This window comes from Muntiacus reevesi, chromosome 8, assembly GCF_963930625.1.
Source record: "Muntiacus reevesi chromosome 8, mMunRee1.1, whole genome shotgun sequence".
NCBI lineage: Eukaryota > Metazoa > Chordata > Mammalia > Artiodactyla > Cervidae > Muntiacus > Muntiacus reevesi.
This window is the reverse complement of record NC_089256.1, coordinates 45,702,151-45,721,915: the sequence shown is the minus strand read 5'-3', so window position 1 is coordinate 45,721,915 and position 19,765 is coordinate 45,702,151. Positions and strand designations below refer to the sequence as shown.

At 42.9% G+C, this 19,765-nt stretch overlaps 1 protein-coding gene across 1 annotated transcript in view; it reads right to left on the bottom strand.

Annotated features, from left to right (window-relative positions):
- The window catches only part of PARP14 (poly(ADP-ribose) polymerase family member 14), a 44,467-nt gene extending 27,725 nt beyond the window's left edge, over positions 1–16,742 (bottom strand). Inside the window, exons 1-5 of the mRNA XM_065942247.1 lie at positions 16,457–16,742; positions 10,404–10,528; positions 9,609–9,642; positions 6,308–6,550; positions 3,608–3,844 (exon numbers count right to left, since the gene is read on the bottom strand). Coding sequence (XP_065798319.1) covers positions 3,608–3,844; positions 6,308–6,550; positions 9,609–9,642; positions 10,404–10,528; positions 16,457–16,649 — 832 coding nt within the window. The 5' untranslated portion in view covers positions 16,650–16,742. The remainder of the gene's footprint in view (positions 1–3,607; positions 3,845–6,307; positions 6,551–9,608; positions 9,643–10,403; positions 10,529–16,456) is intronic.
- Positions 16,743–19,765: the final 3,023 nt, after the last annotated feature.

Below are 19,765 nucleotides of genomic sequence, written 5' to 3'. Positions count from 1 at the left end.
TGATCCCTGGTTCAGGAAGATTCCCTGGAGGAGGAAATGACAACCTGCTCCAGTATTCTTGCCTAGAAAATCCCATGGATAGAGGAGTCTGGTGGGCTACGGTCCATGGGATCACAGAGTCATATATGACTGAGCACACACACAGACTGTAAGTATTTGAGCTAAGATTCAAGCCAGTGTCTGTCTTAGTCCCAAAACCCATGCTCTTGCCCCTCTTCCAGGGGTTCCAAACCAAGGGCATCCTCACAGTCATCAGACAACCCAGCCCCAGAGACTGATTCAGTAAGTCTTGCATCTCCCTTGTCCCTGCTCGAATGCCCTTCCTGTCACATCTACTGGGACATTTACTGGTGTGTGTGTGTGTGTATGTGTGTGTGTGTGTGTGTAGAGGTACTCTTCTCCCCCAAGCCCCTCCTCACTTTGTGTTTAGTTGTTAGACAGGTACAAGGGGTCTAAGCAGGAAGGGAATTAAAATGAACTCCAGTAGCAACTTGGATTAAAGCAGTATCTTGTGAAAAGATGTCCCAAATAACTTCACCTTGTGCACAATTGGCTCCTAAGCCTGGAGCCAGACCTAATGAAAAGAACATGACCTCTGCAGGCTCAGACACATGGCTTCAACTTCCCACCATGGCCTGGAACAGGCTCTGAGTACCAGTGAGTACCCCCATGCCAAGCACTGCGCAGATACAATTTAATCTGATCCTCACAACACTCCTCTGGGGTAAGTAGTAATGTGAGCCCTATATTATAGATGGAAAACAGAGACTTTGGTGGGTTAAAGTTACTTCCCCAAGATCACAAAGCTAGTAAGCACCAAAGCCAGGCATTTGAATTCAGGTCTGTCTGACCCAAGAACCATCAAAGATGTCACCTTTATGTGCCTTAAGAGCACCATCCTGTTTTCCTCCTCTGTTTAAAAAAAATAAGTATATAACTGCACAGATTCTTATGAGGATTCAGTGAGATACTGTGACAGAAAACACAGCAAAAGATCTCATGTACGACAAGCATTCAGTAAAAGTGCTCTTCCTGACAGGGTGGGATATACGGAGGGAGTAACACGGAAACATACATCAGCACATGTGAAATAGATAGCCAATTGGAATTTGCCGTATGACTCAGGGAACTCAAACCAGGGCTCAGTGACAACCTAGAGGTGTGGGTGGGGAGGGAGATGGGAGGGAGCATAAGTAAACCTATGGCTGATTCATGTTGATGTTTGGTAGACTACACAATACTGTAAAGCAATTATCCTTCAATTAAAAAAAAATTAAAAAAAAATTTTTTTTAAGTGTCTTCCTTAAGGTTTTGTGAATTGAATTCTGTGAAGCTGAACAAAATAATTTCAGATAAATAATAACATAATTTTTAATCCAGCTTTGTCTACAGTTTGCCTCATTATTAACTCTTTGTAAATGGTAAAATATCCTCCAAGAAAAATTAATGTTCCAGATGCAGAGGAGGTTGAGGGAAAGTAGAGAAGGTAGCACAGATTATGGTGCCAGTTCAGTTCAGCCGCTCAGTCGTGTCTGATTCTTTGTAACCCCATGGACTGCAGCAGGCCAGGCTTCCCTGTCCATCACCAACTCCCAGAGCTTGCTTAATTCATGTCCATCGAGTTGGTGATGCCATCCAACCATTTCACCCTCTGTCATCCCCTTCTCCTGCTGCCTTCAATCCTTCCCAGCATCAGGGTCTTTTCCAATGAGTCAGTTCTTCCCATCAGGTGGCTAAAGTATTGGAGCTTCAGCAACAGTCCATCCAATGGAGCTTCAGCAACAGTCCATCCAATGAATAATCAGGACTGATTAGGATTAACTAGTTTAATCTCCTTGCAGTCCAAGGGACTCTCAAGAGTCTTCTCCAACACCACAGTTCAAAAGCATCAATTCTTCGGCACTCAGCCTTCTTTATGGTCTAACTCTCACATCCATATGTGATTACTAGAAAAACCATAGCTTTGACTAAATGGACCTTTGTGGGCAAAGTGATGTCTCTGCTTTTTATTATGATGTCTAGGTTTGTCATAGCTTTTCTTCCAAGGAGCAAATGTCTTTTAATTTCATGGCTGCAATCACCATTTGTAGTGATTTGGAACCCAAGAAAATAAAGTCTGTTACTGTTTCCATTGTTTACCCATCTATGGTGCCAGACTCAGGTTCAAATCCCGGCTCTGTTACTTACTAGCTGTGTAACCTTGGTCAAGTTATTTGACCTTCCTGTGCCTCAGTATCCTCAGATCACAGTAATCTAATAGCAGTGCCCATTAGCAGTGTCTATGAATGCATTTGGTAGCACCCTGTAGAGCTATGCAAACATAAGTCATAATCATAAGAAGGCACAGCCAGAGAAAGGGAAAATCAGTGTATCTCAGGCACAGAAAATGGGAAAAGAGTGAGTTTTGAACAGGAGGTGTGGTCAACATAGTCAGATGTTGCAAAGAGGTCAGGGCAAAGAGTAACCTTTGAGAGTGCCCTTCAGATGTGGTCTAGCATAAAATGAACCTGAATAAAATAGTTCCCCCCCCAAAAAAAAAAAAAATAAAATAAAATAAAATAAAATAGTTTCCAGTATTATGCATACATATGTAGTATAGACACTCTGAGGACACACCCAAGATGCCCTCAAGATGCTTGAAGCTTCATAGCTGTCAACTCCCAGCTTACATGAGGTTAACTTGTAGAGTAATAGCTTTATGTAGCTTTCTCCTTGGGCCCAAGGCCAGACAGAGATTTAATGCACATGCAACAGAAGCTCTTCTTTTGTCCCTTTGCCCCAGTGAAACCATACCTTCACTGCAATTTCCCAATACATAAACACTAAAAGGAGTTTCCTCCAAGTACCCCACATGAAACAGTTTAAGTAAGTGGCATTCCACATGATTCTGTTTCGTGCTCCCTCTGTTAATCCCAAGCGTAACATCCTTCCTTCCCCTAAAAAGTCTGGCTCCCTAATTCCTCCTCCTCAGCCTTGACCTCTGAACATCAGCAAAATCTCCTAGTTGACTTTGCACATGCCTTAGAGAACTGGCAATCTATGTCTAAGAAACCCTCAGAAGTGCTTCCCGAAAGTTCAGCGGAATGACGTTTTCAGAGTTGCCACAAAGAACGATCCTACAGGCATCCACTGAGCATGTGAAACCACCACTGTTAATTTCTGAATGATGACACTGGCAGGTGAAAAGGGATGTAAAGATACTTTATAGAAACTGTGTGTTTCTGAGTATATCTTTACTTGCTGAAATTAATGAGAATTTCTATCAAACGTAGAGCTAAAACACAGATCACCTCTTTAAAAACAATATCTCAAAGACTCTAAGAATTACATATTTCTATAATTTTTATATATTTTTCAGTCTATCATAAGTAAAGACTCATGAGAGAATTTCCTTATATCTTTCAAAAACTTGACATTGCTTCTCCAAATTTCAAATCACTAGTTTCACCAAGTATCACATACCAGATATACTGTATTACTACTTGGATTCCCAAGAAAAAATAAAACTTTTTTTTTTTTTTAATAAAACTTTTAACTGTTAAGATCTACTACAATATTTTCAGTTATGCCAGGTACGGTTTACAAAATTAAGATGAATAGATATTACCTTTTCTGTCAAAAAATTCAATCAGTGCTGAACTCTCCTCAGGGAAATATTCAATGCTGGCAACTCTTCCCCCTCCATTATGCGGATTTTCAAATAAACATTTTAAATCACTGTCATGAACACCAGGTGGCAGGTTTTCAACTCGAATTGTTTTTGTCACTTCCAAAAGTCTTGCAGAAAGTTGAAGTTTTTTCACTGAATGGTGCATGGGACATTCACCAACAAATTTCAAGGCATCTACAAACCATAATCAATTAATCAATCAAAAAATTATATCTTTTTATTGTATAGAAGAAACTGTCTGAATATTAATTGAGAAAAAGGAAGCAGGCTAAGCACTCAATTTTTAAATGCAAGATTTTAATTCCCACAGGAGAATCTATATGCCTATAGATTCTCTGGAAGCTTCTGAAAAACAGTGAAACAGGAATGTCTTACCGGGATTGCTGACACTGAGTCATATCCCTGCCTTTAGTCACAGCTCTCTCCACCCCTCCTTGACATCACTACCTGAATGCATCTCTACAACACAAATCTTATTTCACTCTTTCCTCAAGTCCTGAAATGGCTCCCCATTACTTGCAGGCATGAGTTTAAACTCCTTAGTGAGGCTTACAATGCCCTTGGCTATCTGACCCCAAACTAATTTCTAAACATCACCCCTGTTTATTACCTCCATTTATTTTATTTTCCATATTGTCACACAACCCAGTCATTCTTTCAAAAACTCCATTCTCTCTTGCCTTTGCATATATAAATCCCTGCACCTAAAATGCCCTTCTCCAACGTTTTCATCCTGCTCCTGTTCCTCCTTCTGGATTCAGTCCAGTTATCTCTTTCAAATTAATAAATATTGATAGTGAGTCCATGATGTACAAGACATCATGCTAGGATCTGGGGATACAGGGATGAATGTAACAGGTCCTTGAAAGTTCACCATCCAAGAGGGAAGAAGCCTTGAAAGCAAACAAATGGCCTATTTGCGGATCAAATGAGATGGGAAAACTAAGACTGGGAATCAGACAAGGATTCCCAGAGTAAGTAGTCACTGATCTGAGTTTTGAAGGATAAAGAAGAGTATATCAGGGAGATAAGGGGAGGAAGGGGCTTTTCAGGTGGCTCAGTGGTAAAGGATCTGCCTACCAGTGCAGGAGACTGGGGTTCAATCCCTGGGTTGGGAAGATCTCCTGAACTCACTTCAGTATTCTTGCCAGGATAATCCCATGGACAGAGGAGCCTGATGGGCTACAGTCCATGGGTTTGCAAAGAGTGGGACATGACTGAGCAACTGAGCACGCAAGGGGAGGAAACATTTCAGGTAGAGGGACTAGTCGGGTGTGTAAACAACACAGCATATCTGAGATCTGATAGCCTGTTACTTCTGGAGTATATACATCAAAAAAAAACCAAGTCACCATGTTGGGTCCCCTTTCCTCCCATTCCCCACAACCTGCTGTTCACAGCTGAGAAAAGCAGCTTTTCCTCCTGCATCTTCATTACTGACTTATGAATGGGTTTCTTCCTGCCCTCTATGAGTTCCTCAAGAGCCAGAACCAAGAATTATTCATCTTTGTACCTACAGACCCTAGACTAGTACCTCACACCTAGTAGGTATGCAAGATTTTTGCTCAGTGAACAAAAGCAAGTCGACTTAGTTTTACCTTTATAAGAAATAATCATAAATTTGAACCTGTGCTGGTTGATTAAGATCAACCATTCCACTGCCATGACCATGGAATAGTGAGGGCTTGGAATTGGAAAATTTCCTTGTCTTCTGCAGATAACTCTTCCAATTTCAGAAACTGTCCACAGACTCCCCACACAGACCTTAAAGAGCATGCACTTTCTGCAGCACCTGCATTTACTCATCCCTGCATATATGATAACCATGCAAGTACTAAGGAAATATATGGTAAAGGGAATAAGAGAACAGACTCTATAGAGGTGGGCTGCCTCGGTTCAAGTCTAGCTCTTCCAGGTACTAGCATCTCTGTCTCCCCAGCTGTAAAATGAGGGACGATAATGACCTCAGAAGGTTGTTGAAGGAACAAATAAATTGATACATGGAACAAAGTTAGCATAGTACCTGACTTACAGTAGCACTATATGAATGCTTACTGCTATTACTATTACTCTCCAATAAGTCCAGTTAAGTAACACAGATCAATATTTACTCCTCTCAGTGAGATAACACACAGGAAACAATGAGTCCTCTGCTTGGAATCTCTTTAATAACCTGAGACTTTAGATTTCTATTTGGGTGTGTTACTTCTGTCTCACTCCTCTCTGTGTCTCTGTTTCTCTCTCTCTCTCTCTCTCACACACACATGCACACATACACACAACTCATACAATAAAGCTTATTAAACATACCAGAATTTGGTTTCAAGATGAATTTGCTTCTCTTTCAAAATAAGAAATCAATATTAACTTACTAGCTACTAGAGAGGCTTCCCTGGTGGTTCAGATGATAAAGAATCTGCCTGCAATTCAAGAGACCCAAGTTTGATCCCTGGGTCAGGAAAATCCCCTAGAGAATGAAATGGCAACCCATTCCTGCCTGAAGAATTCCATGGACAGAGGAGCCTGATGTGCTATTAGAAAGAATGAAGCTTTCAGAGACGTTCCATAAGCTAGGTGTTCCAAACCCCAAAGTGTAATGCAAAGAAAGCTGACAAATGGAGCATCACTTGATCTTACCAGTATACGTCTGAAAGGTAACTACAGCCACATTAAAGTCTCGTATAAACTCCAATTTAAAGTCATCATTCGTCAGGCCACTTATATTCTCCACTAACAAGAGTAACATCATATCAGTCACATCTGCCATGAGATTTTCAAATGCAACCAAAGAGGAAATATCTTCACACTCTTTTGGGGTGTCTTCCTCTTTTTCTGATCTTCTACTGAGAGAGAGGTCTTCCTCAAGTTCTTTTGATGCATCTGATTTTAGGGAGACAAAAGGGTATAAGATGTTAGATTTATCTATCATGTTCTTAGCAAAATTAATTACCATAGGTTAATATGTAAAATAAATAGCCAATGGGAATTTGCTATATGACTCAGGGAACTCAAACCAGGGCTCTGTAACAACCTAAAGAGGTGGAGTGGGGAGGGAGGTGGAAGGGAGGTTCGAGAAAGAGGGGACATATGGATACCTATGACTGATTCATGTTGATGTTTGACAGAAACCAACAAATACTGTAAAACAATTATCTTTCAATAAAGAATAAATAAATGTAAAAAATTATCACAGGCTAATTACACTGCCTTCCTCTTTTCCCGGTTTCAAAGTTGACACAAGTTACACAAGTAACATGTCAATTATGTCTCAATAAAACTAGAATGAAGAAAGATTAAGAATTGGGGAAAAATGGATCTTAGAACACTTTCAGCTTAATTTAGTTAAAAATAAAAAGTAGTATTTGATATGATGCTGTTCATGATTATGTTCAATTTTATTACACTCTTTTCTGCCTTGTTTCTCTGAGGAACCTGCCTTGCTTTTCATAACACTTGACATCTATTTCTATCACAGCACCATATTACAGTTATTGAACCAAGCTTCTCCAAAGCAAGGGACATATTTATTCATCTTTGTATTTCTGGCTCATGGTATACAGCTGAGGCTCAATAAATGTTTGCTGAATTGAAGATTTACTGCTTAGATTACTGGAGGTAAGCAAAAATACCCAATGATGCCCAAACATGGGAATCACCTAACATATTATGTTCTGAAAAGCAATAATTTCCAATCACTGGAGAGAAAAAAGGATTCTTACAGCGAATGACTAAGGAATGCACATGGAAGATAAAATGGCACAGAGAATTATGTGTATACCTCAAACTTATGGAATAGCAACCACCCCAGTCAGCTTGTACCTCTCCACTGTGACCATAAAGAGTTACATATACAGTTGACCCTTGGATAACATGGGTTTTAGGAGCCCAACCCCCTGCACAGTCAAGTATCTGTGTGTAACTTTGACTCCTCAATCCTAACTACTAATAGCCTACTGTTGACCGGAAGGCTTATCGATAACACGAACAGTTGATTAACACATATTTTGTATGTTATATGTACATCTGCATATATTTTATGTGTTCATAACATAACTAATTTTTTCTTAATTTGTTCAGTATTTTTAAGCTATGCAGTTCATCTGTGAATTTCTTCCAATTGTCACAAATTTCCAAAAATTTTTCAAATATATTTATTGAAAAAAATTCATGTACAATTTGATCCACACAGTTCAAATCCAGGTTGTTCAAGAGTTAACTGTATATAGAAGAAGACGATCAGTCTCACACTATGCCTGTGCCCTGAAGCATGATGAGTATGTCATAATCTTTAGACATTCTGTGAGCAACTATCCCATTAGTGCTCTATGTTCATGGTACTGGTTGTGTAGTGATGGGTACATACAAAAAACACTGGAAAAAGAAATTACCAATTTTCTAAAGGAGGTACACAAAAAATAAAAATAAGAGAGGGAGCTGACATTATTATGGCAGAGTAAATGCTATCCGCTCACCAAACCCATTTTGTTTACTTCCTGGGCAACATTTCTGAAAATTATTAACTCCATTCCAGTTAATTTCAAGAGTCCTAGCCTTAGGGCCATTGTCAAGATTCAGTGTGAAGCAACTATTCAACAAAGAACCTCTTCTTCCAACTCTTAAAGGGGTCAACTTAAGTATCTTGTTGAAGACCACCCCAGTGCCAGGCTGGTTACCTGAGTCAAGATCAGGTTAAAACAGGTTTAGTAAATGCATCTAAAATCTCCAGGACGTTGGAGTGAGGCTGGTTGGCTCTCCCTGAGTACATACTTGGAGCATTAAGCAAATCGGAAACAGTGCTAACAAATCAGTTAAGACAGAGTTAGGCTGAAATCTATGAAAACATAAGAAACACAGACTTGATTAATTCCAGAAATGGTACAGATATAAATGTACTACAAATATAAAACCACTTTCTGGTACAAAATTGAGCTCGAAGGTACAGCATACAAGGAATCTTTCAAGAAACAGATAAAGGTTTAGGGAGTCACAGTGAACAAATACTGGGAGTTGGGTGAGCCATATCTGAAGAACAGAAAGCAGAACTTCCTCTAAAGAGACAAAAAATTCCTGTCTCATAAGAAGCAGGAGCTTCTCAACAATGCATACAATATTCTACAGTTTAATAGTACATCCATGTTAGGTAGAAACAACCTATACATCCCTATCCAGGCATTTTGCCAAGTTAAGGCAGCTCTCATCCCAGAGGCATTTTCAGAAAAGGAAAGTTGCAAAAATCTAAACATGTTCTTAAGAAAATTTCAATTTTAGAAGGACAATATTTAAACTTTTCTTGGGAATTCCTTTTCCCTAAGGTTTGGATATATGGATCACCTTCTCTTTCCCGCTTGGCCATTCAGCCCAGTCCATTTTCCTCCCATTTAGAACAGCATGCTTACGCAGGAAAACTTGTGTCTTCTTTAACAAACGTCAGGTGGCACGCAGGCCAACACCCAGACACAAATCAAGTAACAGAGTCCACAATAGCTTCTGGATTGCTGGCTGTTTCCTACAGCAGATGGGATAAGTGCTGATCTGGAGGGCTGCATTCATATCCTGCACCCAGTGCTCAGAAAACAGTGCCAACTGACTTAGCTGCATACAACTCCCACTATCATGTCATGTCCCTGCTTCTCAACAGGTGATTGGGCATAGGTAGACTCTAAAGGTCACTTCATCCAGTTACAGGTACCTCTTTATCCTCCCATCAATTGCAAGGTACTCTCAGACCCCACAGAGAGAGTTGCTCCCATCCTTCTGATCTGAACCCTTAGAACTCAAGAGGCAGCCATTGAGCAGATGGCTGAGAGGATGGAGATGGTGCAGCCCAAAGCATCTCTCAGCTGAGCAAACCCTGCCTTATGAAGTCAAGAAGAGAAGGGTGACCTCTGTAATGCAAAGTGTTTAGTAAAAACAAAACTGCCTGATAAATGGAAGTTACCTGATTCTTCAACCTGTTCTTTGGTCTTGGATTCCTGAAATTCAAACAATAAAGTAGCATTAATAAATTACTAATAATTTATTTACATTAAGAAAGTATCCCTAGGGCCAACCTGAAGATGTAGGGTCTACAGAAATGATAACTAAAAACTCAGGCAATGATGCTATTGAATATACCTCACATTTCATGGCATATCCACTTAGCACACAAATCAAAGGTAAAAACGAGTCACAAAACTCCAAAGGAACACCAAATGGTGGTGGTAAGACCTAAATCAGAGAAATAATGCAGCTCATGTTCTTTCCCCTATTTAACAATTATTGAGTGTTTACTATTAAAAAGCACTAGGTCAAGTGCTTTACTAAGACTGTATCATTTAATCCTCACAACAATGCAATAAACCAAAGAGGTCAACACTATTACTATCCTATTTTATAATTGAGGAAATACTTAATACATGGAGTATAGATCACTCACCCCTCTAAACCATGTAAAAATAAAACAAATATGGCAAGTTCCAGGTTATTAGGTACTTAGGATGAACGAACCCAAGATTTTACAATTCAAACCATCATTATTGTTAGCCCCCCAATCTTGAATTTTCAAAACAAACAAAAAGTGCTTCCTCTCCCATTACCCCATCACCACTCTCACTCCCTCCACATCTATAAATTGCTTTTCTCACCCCAGTGCAAGTTATACTTCTCATTCCACTATGTTTTCCTCATCATGGTTCCCATCTCCACATACCTTGGGAGAACACCCGACTTATCTTGTAATCACCACTATACTTACCTTTGTGGGAATTTTCCCCTCCTGGACTTCATCTGGGACTGTGGGAAACTGGACAGTTAACTTGAATGTTCCTTTTCCCGGCCATTCTAACTCATGGCTCTCTCTCTCCAGAACTCGCTGCCGAACTGAAATTTTTTGGAAAAGCTGTTAAGCAATCTTTACTAGCAAAATTATTCTATGATTTCCATAGGTTTCATCATCATTGTCAGTGGCCTGGTCAACTTCTCAAGAGAGGCTATGTATGATGAAAAGAGGAAAAGTTTAGCAAGCAGACACAGATTTGAATTCTATCTTTAAATTTCCTTTTTATTTATTTTTTTTAACCCTGAGCATGTTCCTGAAGAAGCTTTACTGACAAAATCTGTCTTCTTGCCTATTAATTAATGAAAGCTGTCTTATGTGTTACATGGATTAGACTGAAGAAACATTATAAAGAACTTAGTACAGTACCCTTTGCTCAGTGGGCACTCAGAAAGGTAGCAATATTTGTTCTACAATGAAGGGAAAGAATTAAAGCATCTCTCACTATGAACTACTGATACTAAGATACGACATCATGAAAACCATGTTTTAGGAGAGTGGCTCAGCTGACAATGAGCAGAATGGAGAGCAGCCCTCTTAAAAAGGTATTTCAATCAATTATTTAACCTGTGATAAGAGCCTTACCTAGGATAGTAAAAGGAATAGCAAAAGAGGGATGGGAAAGATTCTTACAAAATACAAAAAAGAATTAGCACATTTGGCATCTGAGCTGTAGTGCAAAAAAAAAAAAAGAACAGTGGACATAAGTTTAAAGACCTTGATTCAAATTCCAACTCTGCCATGAAGTAGCTGAGTCACTGAGAAAATATTTTAACCTCTTGAGTCTCAGTCTCATCAAGTGAAGCAGTGTCTGTGAGTGAATTTTGTGACACCCATAAGAGCAGCTAGAGAGAGAAAAGGAAAATCAGAGACCATGGTATCTGAGACCATGGAGAACAGGGAGTGGGTGAGCTTAGAGGGGAAGGCATGGCCAACATGGTCAGGTGGCGCAAAGAGGTCAGGGTGAAGGAGAACCTTTGGGAGTGCCTTGCAGTCACAGGTGTGGCTCTGTCATGGATGTTGGGCTGCCATGTTGTATTCTGATGTGGTTGCCTGCTGAGGCCAAAGATATAAGCAGAATCTTTCATCAAGAAGGGTTTGAGGGATGTCCCTGGTGGTCCAGTGGTCAAGAATCTGTCTACCAATGCAGAGAACACTGGTTAGATCCCTGGTTTGGGAAGATTTCACATGCCTTGGGACAACTAAGCCCATGTACCACAGCTATTAAGCCTGAACTCCAGAGCCCTGGAGCCACAACTGCTGAGCCCACATGCTTCAGTTACTAAAACTGAAGCACCTAGAGCCTGTGTTCCACAATAAGAGAAGCCACCGCAACTAGAAAAAGCCCATGTACAGCAATGAAGACCCAGTGAAGCCAAGAAAAAATATATATATATTTTTAAAGAAGGTCTTGAGTAGCTTCCCCACTTCAACCATCCATGAAGAGGATGAGGGAGGTGATGCCTTCACTGCATGCCACCTCAGAAACAGGCCTCAAAAACAATATGAGATGGAATGCCAGACTCTAATTTCACTCTTTTATGAGCAGGGTGAATGTTTTTGCATGGACTCATAATGGACTGTCCTAAGCTGAAGTTACGACTAAGGACCGGATAAGACCCCTGAGCCCAGACAGCAAGCTGTTTTGTAAGCCAAACTATCTAGAGTCATGGACCTCTGTGTTGCATTCCGTACAGTTTGGAAAAGTCTGTCCAGCCATCTACATGTGTCAGCCTATTCTGAGATTGTGTGTGATAGGTATGGGCATGACTATTTTAAGAGAACAGATGGTAGCAGTATCAGCAAGTGATCCAAAACAAGGAGAAGGTGAATCTGGGAGGAAAAGAGATAAAATGGTGACATCTAACCACCCTTGGACTTCCTGGTAGCTCAGTGGTAAAGAATCCACCTGCCAAAGCAGGAGACATGGGTTCGATCCCCTGGTGAAGGAAATGGCAACCCACTCCAGTATTCTTGCCTGGAGAAACCCATGAACAGAGGAACCTGGAAGGCTACAGTCCATGGGGTCACAAAGAGTCAGCACAACTTAGCGACTAAACAACAACCATCATCACCTTTACCATGTGGACAGGCTGTCTTGTGCATCAATCTCAGACCATCCATATGTAATTATATTTATGGAGAAGTTGGGTTCCCTTACCTCAAAGAAGCTGACAATAATGAGTCAAATTATGACCAAAAAAAGATGACAAATATGCACATCTGAAACAGAATTTTAAATCTCACAAGTTAATTTACACTTGACTTTCCAGAAATTCAGCCAATTATATAAAACAATAGAGCTTCCAGATAGTTTGTTTCCTATCCACTAATTTCTACAGAGAAGTGCTTTGGGGCTCATTCTTCTTACGTAAATGATAAGGCCCAAGCTGTGTTACACTATGGGCCTGCATCTGTTGGGGCCACTTCCTGTTGTGGAGGGCAGAGGGTGTTCCCGAGAGAGAAGAACTCTGCCCTTGGGGCAATGATGGGGTAAGTCATTTGATGTTATCTAACTCCTGACCGTGTGCTGGTGAGAAAGCCATTCCTCTGGTAGGAAACCAAAACTGAATAGGGAGTTTCCCCTCCCTAAGAACTTTGACCATACAAAGATTTGAGTTGAACTAAGTTTGAGTGTCTGTGCAAGGGGTACTGCAAGAGGGACATTCGAGAGGTCTAGGGGTGGAGGAAGGGAGGAAGTGGGCTGGGAGGTAGGAAGGAAGAAACCCAGCAGGGAAACTGAAATAATTTCTGCTTTGAGGACTAGAACAGAGTGATATTATCTTCACACAATTATATTTTTGCTGTTTGTATTTTTATGAGGTTTGTATTTCCTACAATCATTTCTTTTTGTTCAGGGTCATCAAAAAACAACAGGGATTCTCAAATTTTAATGCTGTGCTAAGTTATTTCTGTCGTGTCCGACTCTTTGCGACCCATGGACATAGCCCACCAGGCCCCTCTGTCCATGGGATTCTCTGGGCAGGAACACTGGAGTGGGCAGCCATTTCCTCCTCCAGGGGATCTTCCTGACCCAGGGATTGAACCCATGTCTCTTATGTCTCCTGCATTGGCAGGTGGGTTCTTTACCACTTGCACCACCTGAAAAGTCCCAAACTTCAGTGAATTGGGGTTAAACATGCAGATTCTCACCCACTCCACCCTCAGGGTACCTAAGTCTCTAGGACAAAGTTGGAAATGTGCCTGTTAACCTGTTGCAATTTGGATGGAGGAGGTCTGTGGCCCCAATTTGAGGACAACTCTTGAGGATAATGGGATTCTAAAGAAGAAAGAAGTGTCCCTAAAGGCCAGGCTGGTGGTGATGTTGACAACTGGAATCAAAATGGTAAAACCCTGTGAGGAAAAGTGAAGCCCAGGGGTGGGGGGGGGGGGGAGCTTACATTGCACAGATACCCTTTAGAGCATTTCTTGGTGAAATTAATCCTTGGAAAACTTTTGACATTGTTTTAAGGGCTCTGAGTCAGGGCTCTGAGTCTGTGAATCCCTTTCTATTTTGGGGTTTTATTCTTTCCTTTTTACATCCCTGCCCTTAATTAGTTAAGTCATTCAGTCGTGTCCAACTCTTGCAACCCTGTGGACTGTAGCCCACCAGGCTCCTCCATCCATGGGATTTTCCACGCCAAGAATACTGGAGTGGGTTGCCATTTCCTTCCCTGCCCTAGAGCATTCCAATTGTTCTCAGGGCTTCCTAAGCCTCTAAGCTTGAAAGTGAAAGTCAGTCGTGTTCGACCCTTTGCAACCCCATGAACTGTACAGTCCATGGAATTCTCCAGGGCAGAATACTGGAGTAGGTAGCCTTTCCCTTCTCCGGGTGATCTTCCCAACCCAGGGGTCGAACCCAGGTCTCCCACATTGTAGGCAGATTCTTTATCAGCTGAGCCACAAGGGAAACCCAAGAATACTGGAGTGGGTAGCCTATCCCTTCTCCAACAGATCTTCCCAACCCAGGAAGCAAACTGGAGTCTCCTGCACTACAGGTAGATTCTTTACCAACTGAGCTATTAGGGAAGCCCCGCTCAATTACCTATGGGGAGGGAATTTCCCCCTGAAAACTCAATCAGCTCCTTAGAATATCACTCCTTCCTTCCCCATCTAAAAAATAAGAGATACAGAAAATGTCCATATAAATTTTTATTTAAGTTGGATGATTTTGAGATCTCCTCTATAAAGAGGAAAGAAAAACAAAAACTGCAGTTCCCCATAAGTTTTTTAAAATTATATACTATATTTGCAGTAATATTCTGAATGAACTGTAAACAGGAGGTAGAAGAAAAATGCTTATGTCAAGTCCTAATACTACAGTAGAAAAATGGAAGCAATGCAAATAATTTTTTTTCCAAAATGTAAATAAATAACAGAAAGCACAGGGGCTCTCTCTCTCCGTCAAGTGAACACCTATTATTCCTGTAGAATCAGCTACAAAATCCAGAACAGTAGAAAGAATGCATCTTTCATACCCATGCTGACTTTCCTTATTCAAGGCCTCACTGGTCCTCACTTGGACATGGCATGATCTTCTTCAGATCCAATGTCCAAGGTCTCTCCCAACAGAAATAACTGTATTATTTGCATCCAAATTTATCTCTTGAAAAGTGTATATGGACATGGCCCTCCACTGCCTACCTGTGGGGGAAAGTTCATACTCCTTAGCATACCATGCCAGGCCCTCTCTCATCTCAACCCAACTTTCTATTAGCCTTAATTTGCACCCCACTTCTTTGTAAAAAGGTTTAGTAAGAGAAGGCCTAAGATTTTTAAAATTATAAGCATCCTCTTTGTAATCTTATAAAATTGCCCAACCCCCACATGTTCTTTTCATGCTGGTCTCCAGACTCGCATGTGCACAGGGATAAGCAGAGGGCGCACTCCTCCAACCAAAGCTACCCCCAGGGAGCTGGACACTTCCCTCCAGAGCCTTTGCTCTCCTGCCCCCAGCACTGCCACCAGCTCCCATCTGAACGGCCCTCGCCTACATCTCACCTCTCAAGAACTGAATTCACTCGAAGGAGTCAGTTTAGATGTGGCTCTCCCAGGAGACTCTCTTTCCTCAAATTGTGTTCAGTTACTCCATTGTGTCCGACTCTTTGCGACCCCATGCACTTTTGGGGCCCTCCAGGCTCCTCTGTCCATGGGGTTTCCCAGGCAAAAGTACTGGAGTGGGTTGCCATTTCCTTCTCCAGGGGATCTTTCCCACCCAGGGATCAAACCACATCTTCTGCACTGGCAGGTGGATTCTTTAATACTTGGACCAGGGAAGTTCAAGGGTGGTTAGACATTGGCATTTCAGCTCTTCTTCCTTCTTGTTTTGGATCACTTACTTCAAATTGTGTTCCCATAAAGCTCTGGAGTTTCAGAACTGCTGCTTTCATAGGAAGAAGACAATTGCAATGGCATTGCAACTCCGCCATTAACACACGATGCCACTGCACGATGTAGCCCTGTAAAATGTCCACCAGCTCCCTGGCAGCCCCCTTCAGTCATACCGTGAGTGAGTGAAGTCGCTCAGTCGTTTCCGCCTCTTTGCGACCCAGTGGACTGTAGCCTACCTGGCTCCTCCGTCCATGGGATTCTCCAGGCAAGAATACTGGAGTGGGTTACCATTTCCTTCTCAAGGGGATCTTCCCGACCCAGGGATCGAGCCCGAGTCTCCCGCATTGGGGGCAGACGCTTTAACCTCTGAGCCACCAGGAAAGCCCTTCGGTCACACCGTGCCAAATGTTTATTTCACTCACCTGCGCTGGCTGCCGCACCTCCTGCAGCGCCTGGAAGCGCAGCGCAGGCGGAAGTGTGGCGCCCTAGACCACCTCGTCTACTCTGCGCCTCGCACCCCATGGGCTTCACTACAGTTGCTGGCGAGCCGGGCGGATTCTCCCGCCGGGCCCTCGAGCCCCCGGTTTCCCTGGAAGAAGAGCCCAGCTTGCCCTCTCCCCCCCACCCCTGGCCCCTCTCACCGTCGTCCGGGTAGAAGAGCACCAGGAAGCGGTTCGAGCTCCCCGGCACCTGGCAGACTTCACACTCCCCGCCTCCTGATCTCTTCCGGCTCTGGAAGTACATCTGCAACTTGGTGCTCAAGTTCTTCGGGGGCTGGGAGCCCCAGGACCCTTCGACCAGCAGCGGGAAGGAGCCGGCCGCAGCCATCCTCATCTGCCGGCCCAGCTCGGACTGCCGGTTCCTCCCGGACTACCAGCTGTTAAGCCTCTTTCGCTTTCGTTTCCCAGAACACTCCTCCTGCCGTTAGTTTCTGCCTTTGGCTGTAAACGGCTGGCCCAAGTTGGACTAGAAACCACCCTTTCCCTCACTCCGCCTCCATCCTTCACTTTTTCATCCGTGGACTACGGCAAAAGCTGGCATCGCCTTGGGGCTTCCCTCCATCTTTATACTCGCGACCCTAAGCTCAGGCACCATTTGCTACTCACCCAAGCCACAGATGAAGTCAGCTGCTCTGAGTCACTAGACCTTGTATTAAAAAAAAAAAAAAAAAAAAAAAAAAGCTTCATTTTTGCCCCAGGCCGCCATTTTACAAACTGTGATTCTTTAGAATGTTTGGGGCCCATTTTCAGCCTTCTTTCAACAATTGTCAGAATTTTACCTTGCTTCCCTACTTTTGCATTTTGTTCCTTGACCTGTTAATATTCTGTATTTAGAAATGAGGAGAACAGTACATTAACAGCTATTTTTAATAGAAATTTTTATAGGTGCCCTGCACTCTGAATGGATTGAACAGGCACACACAGTCTGTGCCCTCACCGAGCTCATGAAACCATGGGGACACAAGGACTTAGAGCACAGTGGAGGAAGTGTTGTTGGAAGGAATATGCAGGTGTTCCCAGAACAAATCAGGCCTCCTAGCCTAGGTATGGGGGCCCGGGGAGGGTTTATGGGGAGGAAACATGTAACCTGAAGCCTAAGGATGATTACAGATAGCCTTGGGCATTGGGCAAGAGGGGAGTTCTGCCTGATGTGCTTGTATGGGATCCCTTGAGCTGCTCTGAGGTAACCAGAGTAGAGGCAGGAGGCCAGCCAAGTGGCTGCTGTAGTGTCAGGTGGGAGATGAGGGTGGCTGAGACCAGGTTGCTGGCCGAGGAGGACTGAGAAGGGCTGGGGCTCCAGACTGATACTGGACTTGCCGAAGGATGTGGGCAACAAGAGAAGACACTCAAGCACGACTCCCCGTTCCTCCATGCATGGCCTGAGCAACTGACTAGATAAAAGTGGCATCTATCCAATGGGAGCATTAAGGTGAGAGAGAGGCTAGGATTGTGTGTATCCTTGACCTTGACACGTAGTGAAGGAGTGTTTCAAATACAAAGGGGGGATCATCATTCACATACAACCAGTACATCAGGTGAGAGAAATGTCTATTAGACTCTGAGGACCTGGTAAGCACTGTCTTCTGGTGAGGAGGGAACAGAGGGCGGTGGACAGAGGACCGAAGGGAAGGGAAGGGATTGGAGACAGTAAGCGTTGTCAGCTCTTTCTGGATGTGTGACTGTGAAAGGGAAGAAGTTAGACAGCAGCTTACAGGGTTATAGGATCAGGGAGTTGTTATTTTTGTTTTTTGGCATTTTAAATATATTTAAGGTGGAATTTAAGAATCTTAGAAATGTTTAAATATTGTTAGAAAAGTAAAAGGAAGGTCGAGGACACAGGTTGTGGGAGAAGGCGGAAGGGGATCCTAGAGGCACTAGCCCAAAGAGGGGACCCTTTTCCTACTGCACCGGGAAGGAGGAGCTAGAGTACAGAAGTTATATTGTTGTTAGTGGCTAAGTCGTGTCTGATTCTTTGTGATCCCATGGACTGTAGCCCACCAGGCTCCTCTGTCCATGGGATTTCCAGGCAGAATACTGGAGTGGATTGCCATTTCCTTCTCCAGGGGATCTTCCTGACCTAGGGATTGAACCTGCATCTCCTGTGTTGGCAACTGGATTCTTTACCAGTGAGCCACTAGAGAAACACGGAGTACAGAAGTAGATGATTCTGAATGACTGCTGATAGGAAGGTCTGGAAATTCTCTCCTGATGGATTTTGTTTTATCTGTGAAGAAGGTGATGAGGCCTCTTAGAATCTGCCAAAAGTAGAGCTTCTATTCCCTGCAGGGCTGGACCTCATGTATCATATCATAATGAAACTAAATTTCAGGAAGAGAACCAGAGACAGACCAAAGAGTTTGTGTTAGTCGCTCAGTCATGTCGACTCTTTTCGATCCCACGGACTGCAACCTGCCAGGCTCCTCTCTCCATGGAATGCTCCAGGCAAGAATACTGAAGTGGGTTGCCATTTCCTTCTCCAGGTGATCTTCCGCACCCAAGGATCAAACCCAGGTCTGGTGAGTTGCAGGCTGACTCTTTACCATTACAGGGCTTTTATTTCTGATCCATAGTAATGCTAAACAGTATTCAGATATTTTCTCCTACTTCCAGCTTTCCTCCTGCAGGTGGCGCTCGTCATCCAGTCCAAACCACCCTGGACCCCAGTAGGAGGAAGTGGGGAGTACGCAGAAGGGTCCGTCAGGGCTTTCAGACACACAGTCACTAGGAGAAGCACGCTGAGTGAAACTGCCCACCCTGGCCAGTCACCATAGTATCTATCTGCATGAGCTGTTTTACCATGGGAGGTTCTGGTAAGGTACACAGAACTAATAAACCACCACCAACCAGAAGAGTTCAGGAAAGGTCAAAAGGAGACACCACATGTCCAAACACCTCCCAGAATCCTTCTCTCTGGCATCCATCTTGGCTGAACAAGGTGTGCACCACCAGGAAGGACTCTGAGTCAGAAGATTGGTTAAAGACAACCCAAAGACTAATCCCATCACCATGAAACCCCCGAGACTTTGAGCCACGTGGCAGAGCAGTTCTCCTGGGTTCCCTTACCCTACTGCTCTCTGCCCAGGCACCCTTTACCAATAAAATCTCTTGCTTTGTCAGCACATGTGTTTCCTCGGACAATTCATTTCCGAGTGTTAGACAAGAGCCCAGTTTCAGGTCCTGGAATGGGTCCCTCTTCCTGCAACACAGTGGTGACTGTTTCCTTTCAAGACCTTTCATTCCAAACCACAACTCAAATTAGCACCCTCCTCTAACCAGTTTGGGAATCCAGAACTGGGCAAACAGCTTTATCTTTTTCCTCACACCATCTTTTTACAAAAAATAAAATCAGAGTGAAACTGAAACTGTAGTAGAAGTTGTGGCAAGCCATTTCTGGATTTTTTTTTCAAGAATTGTTTTAATTATTAGCAGTGTATTTTGTCACACAGGGTC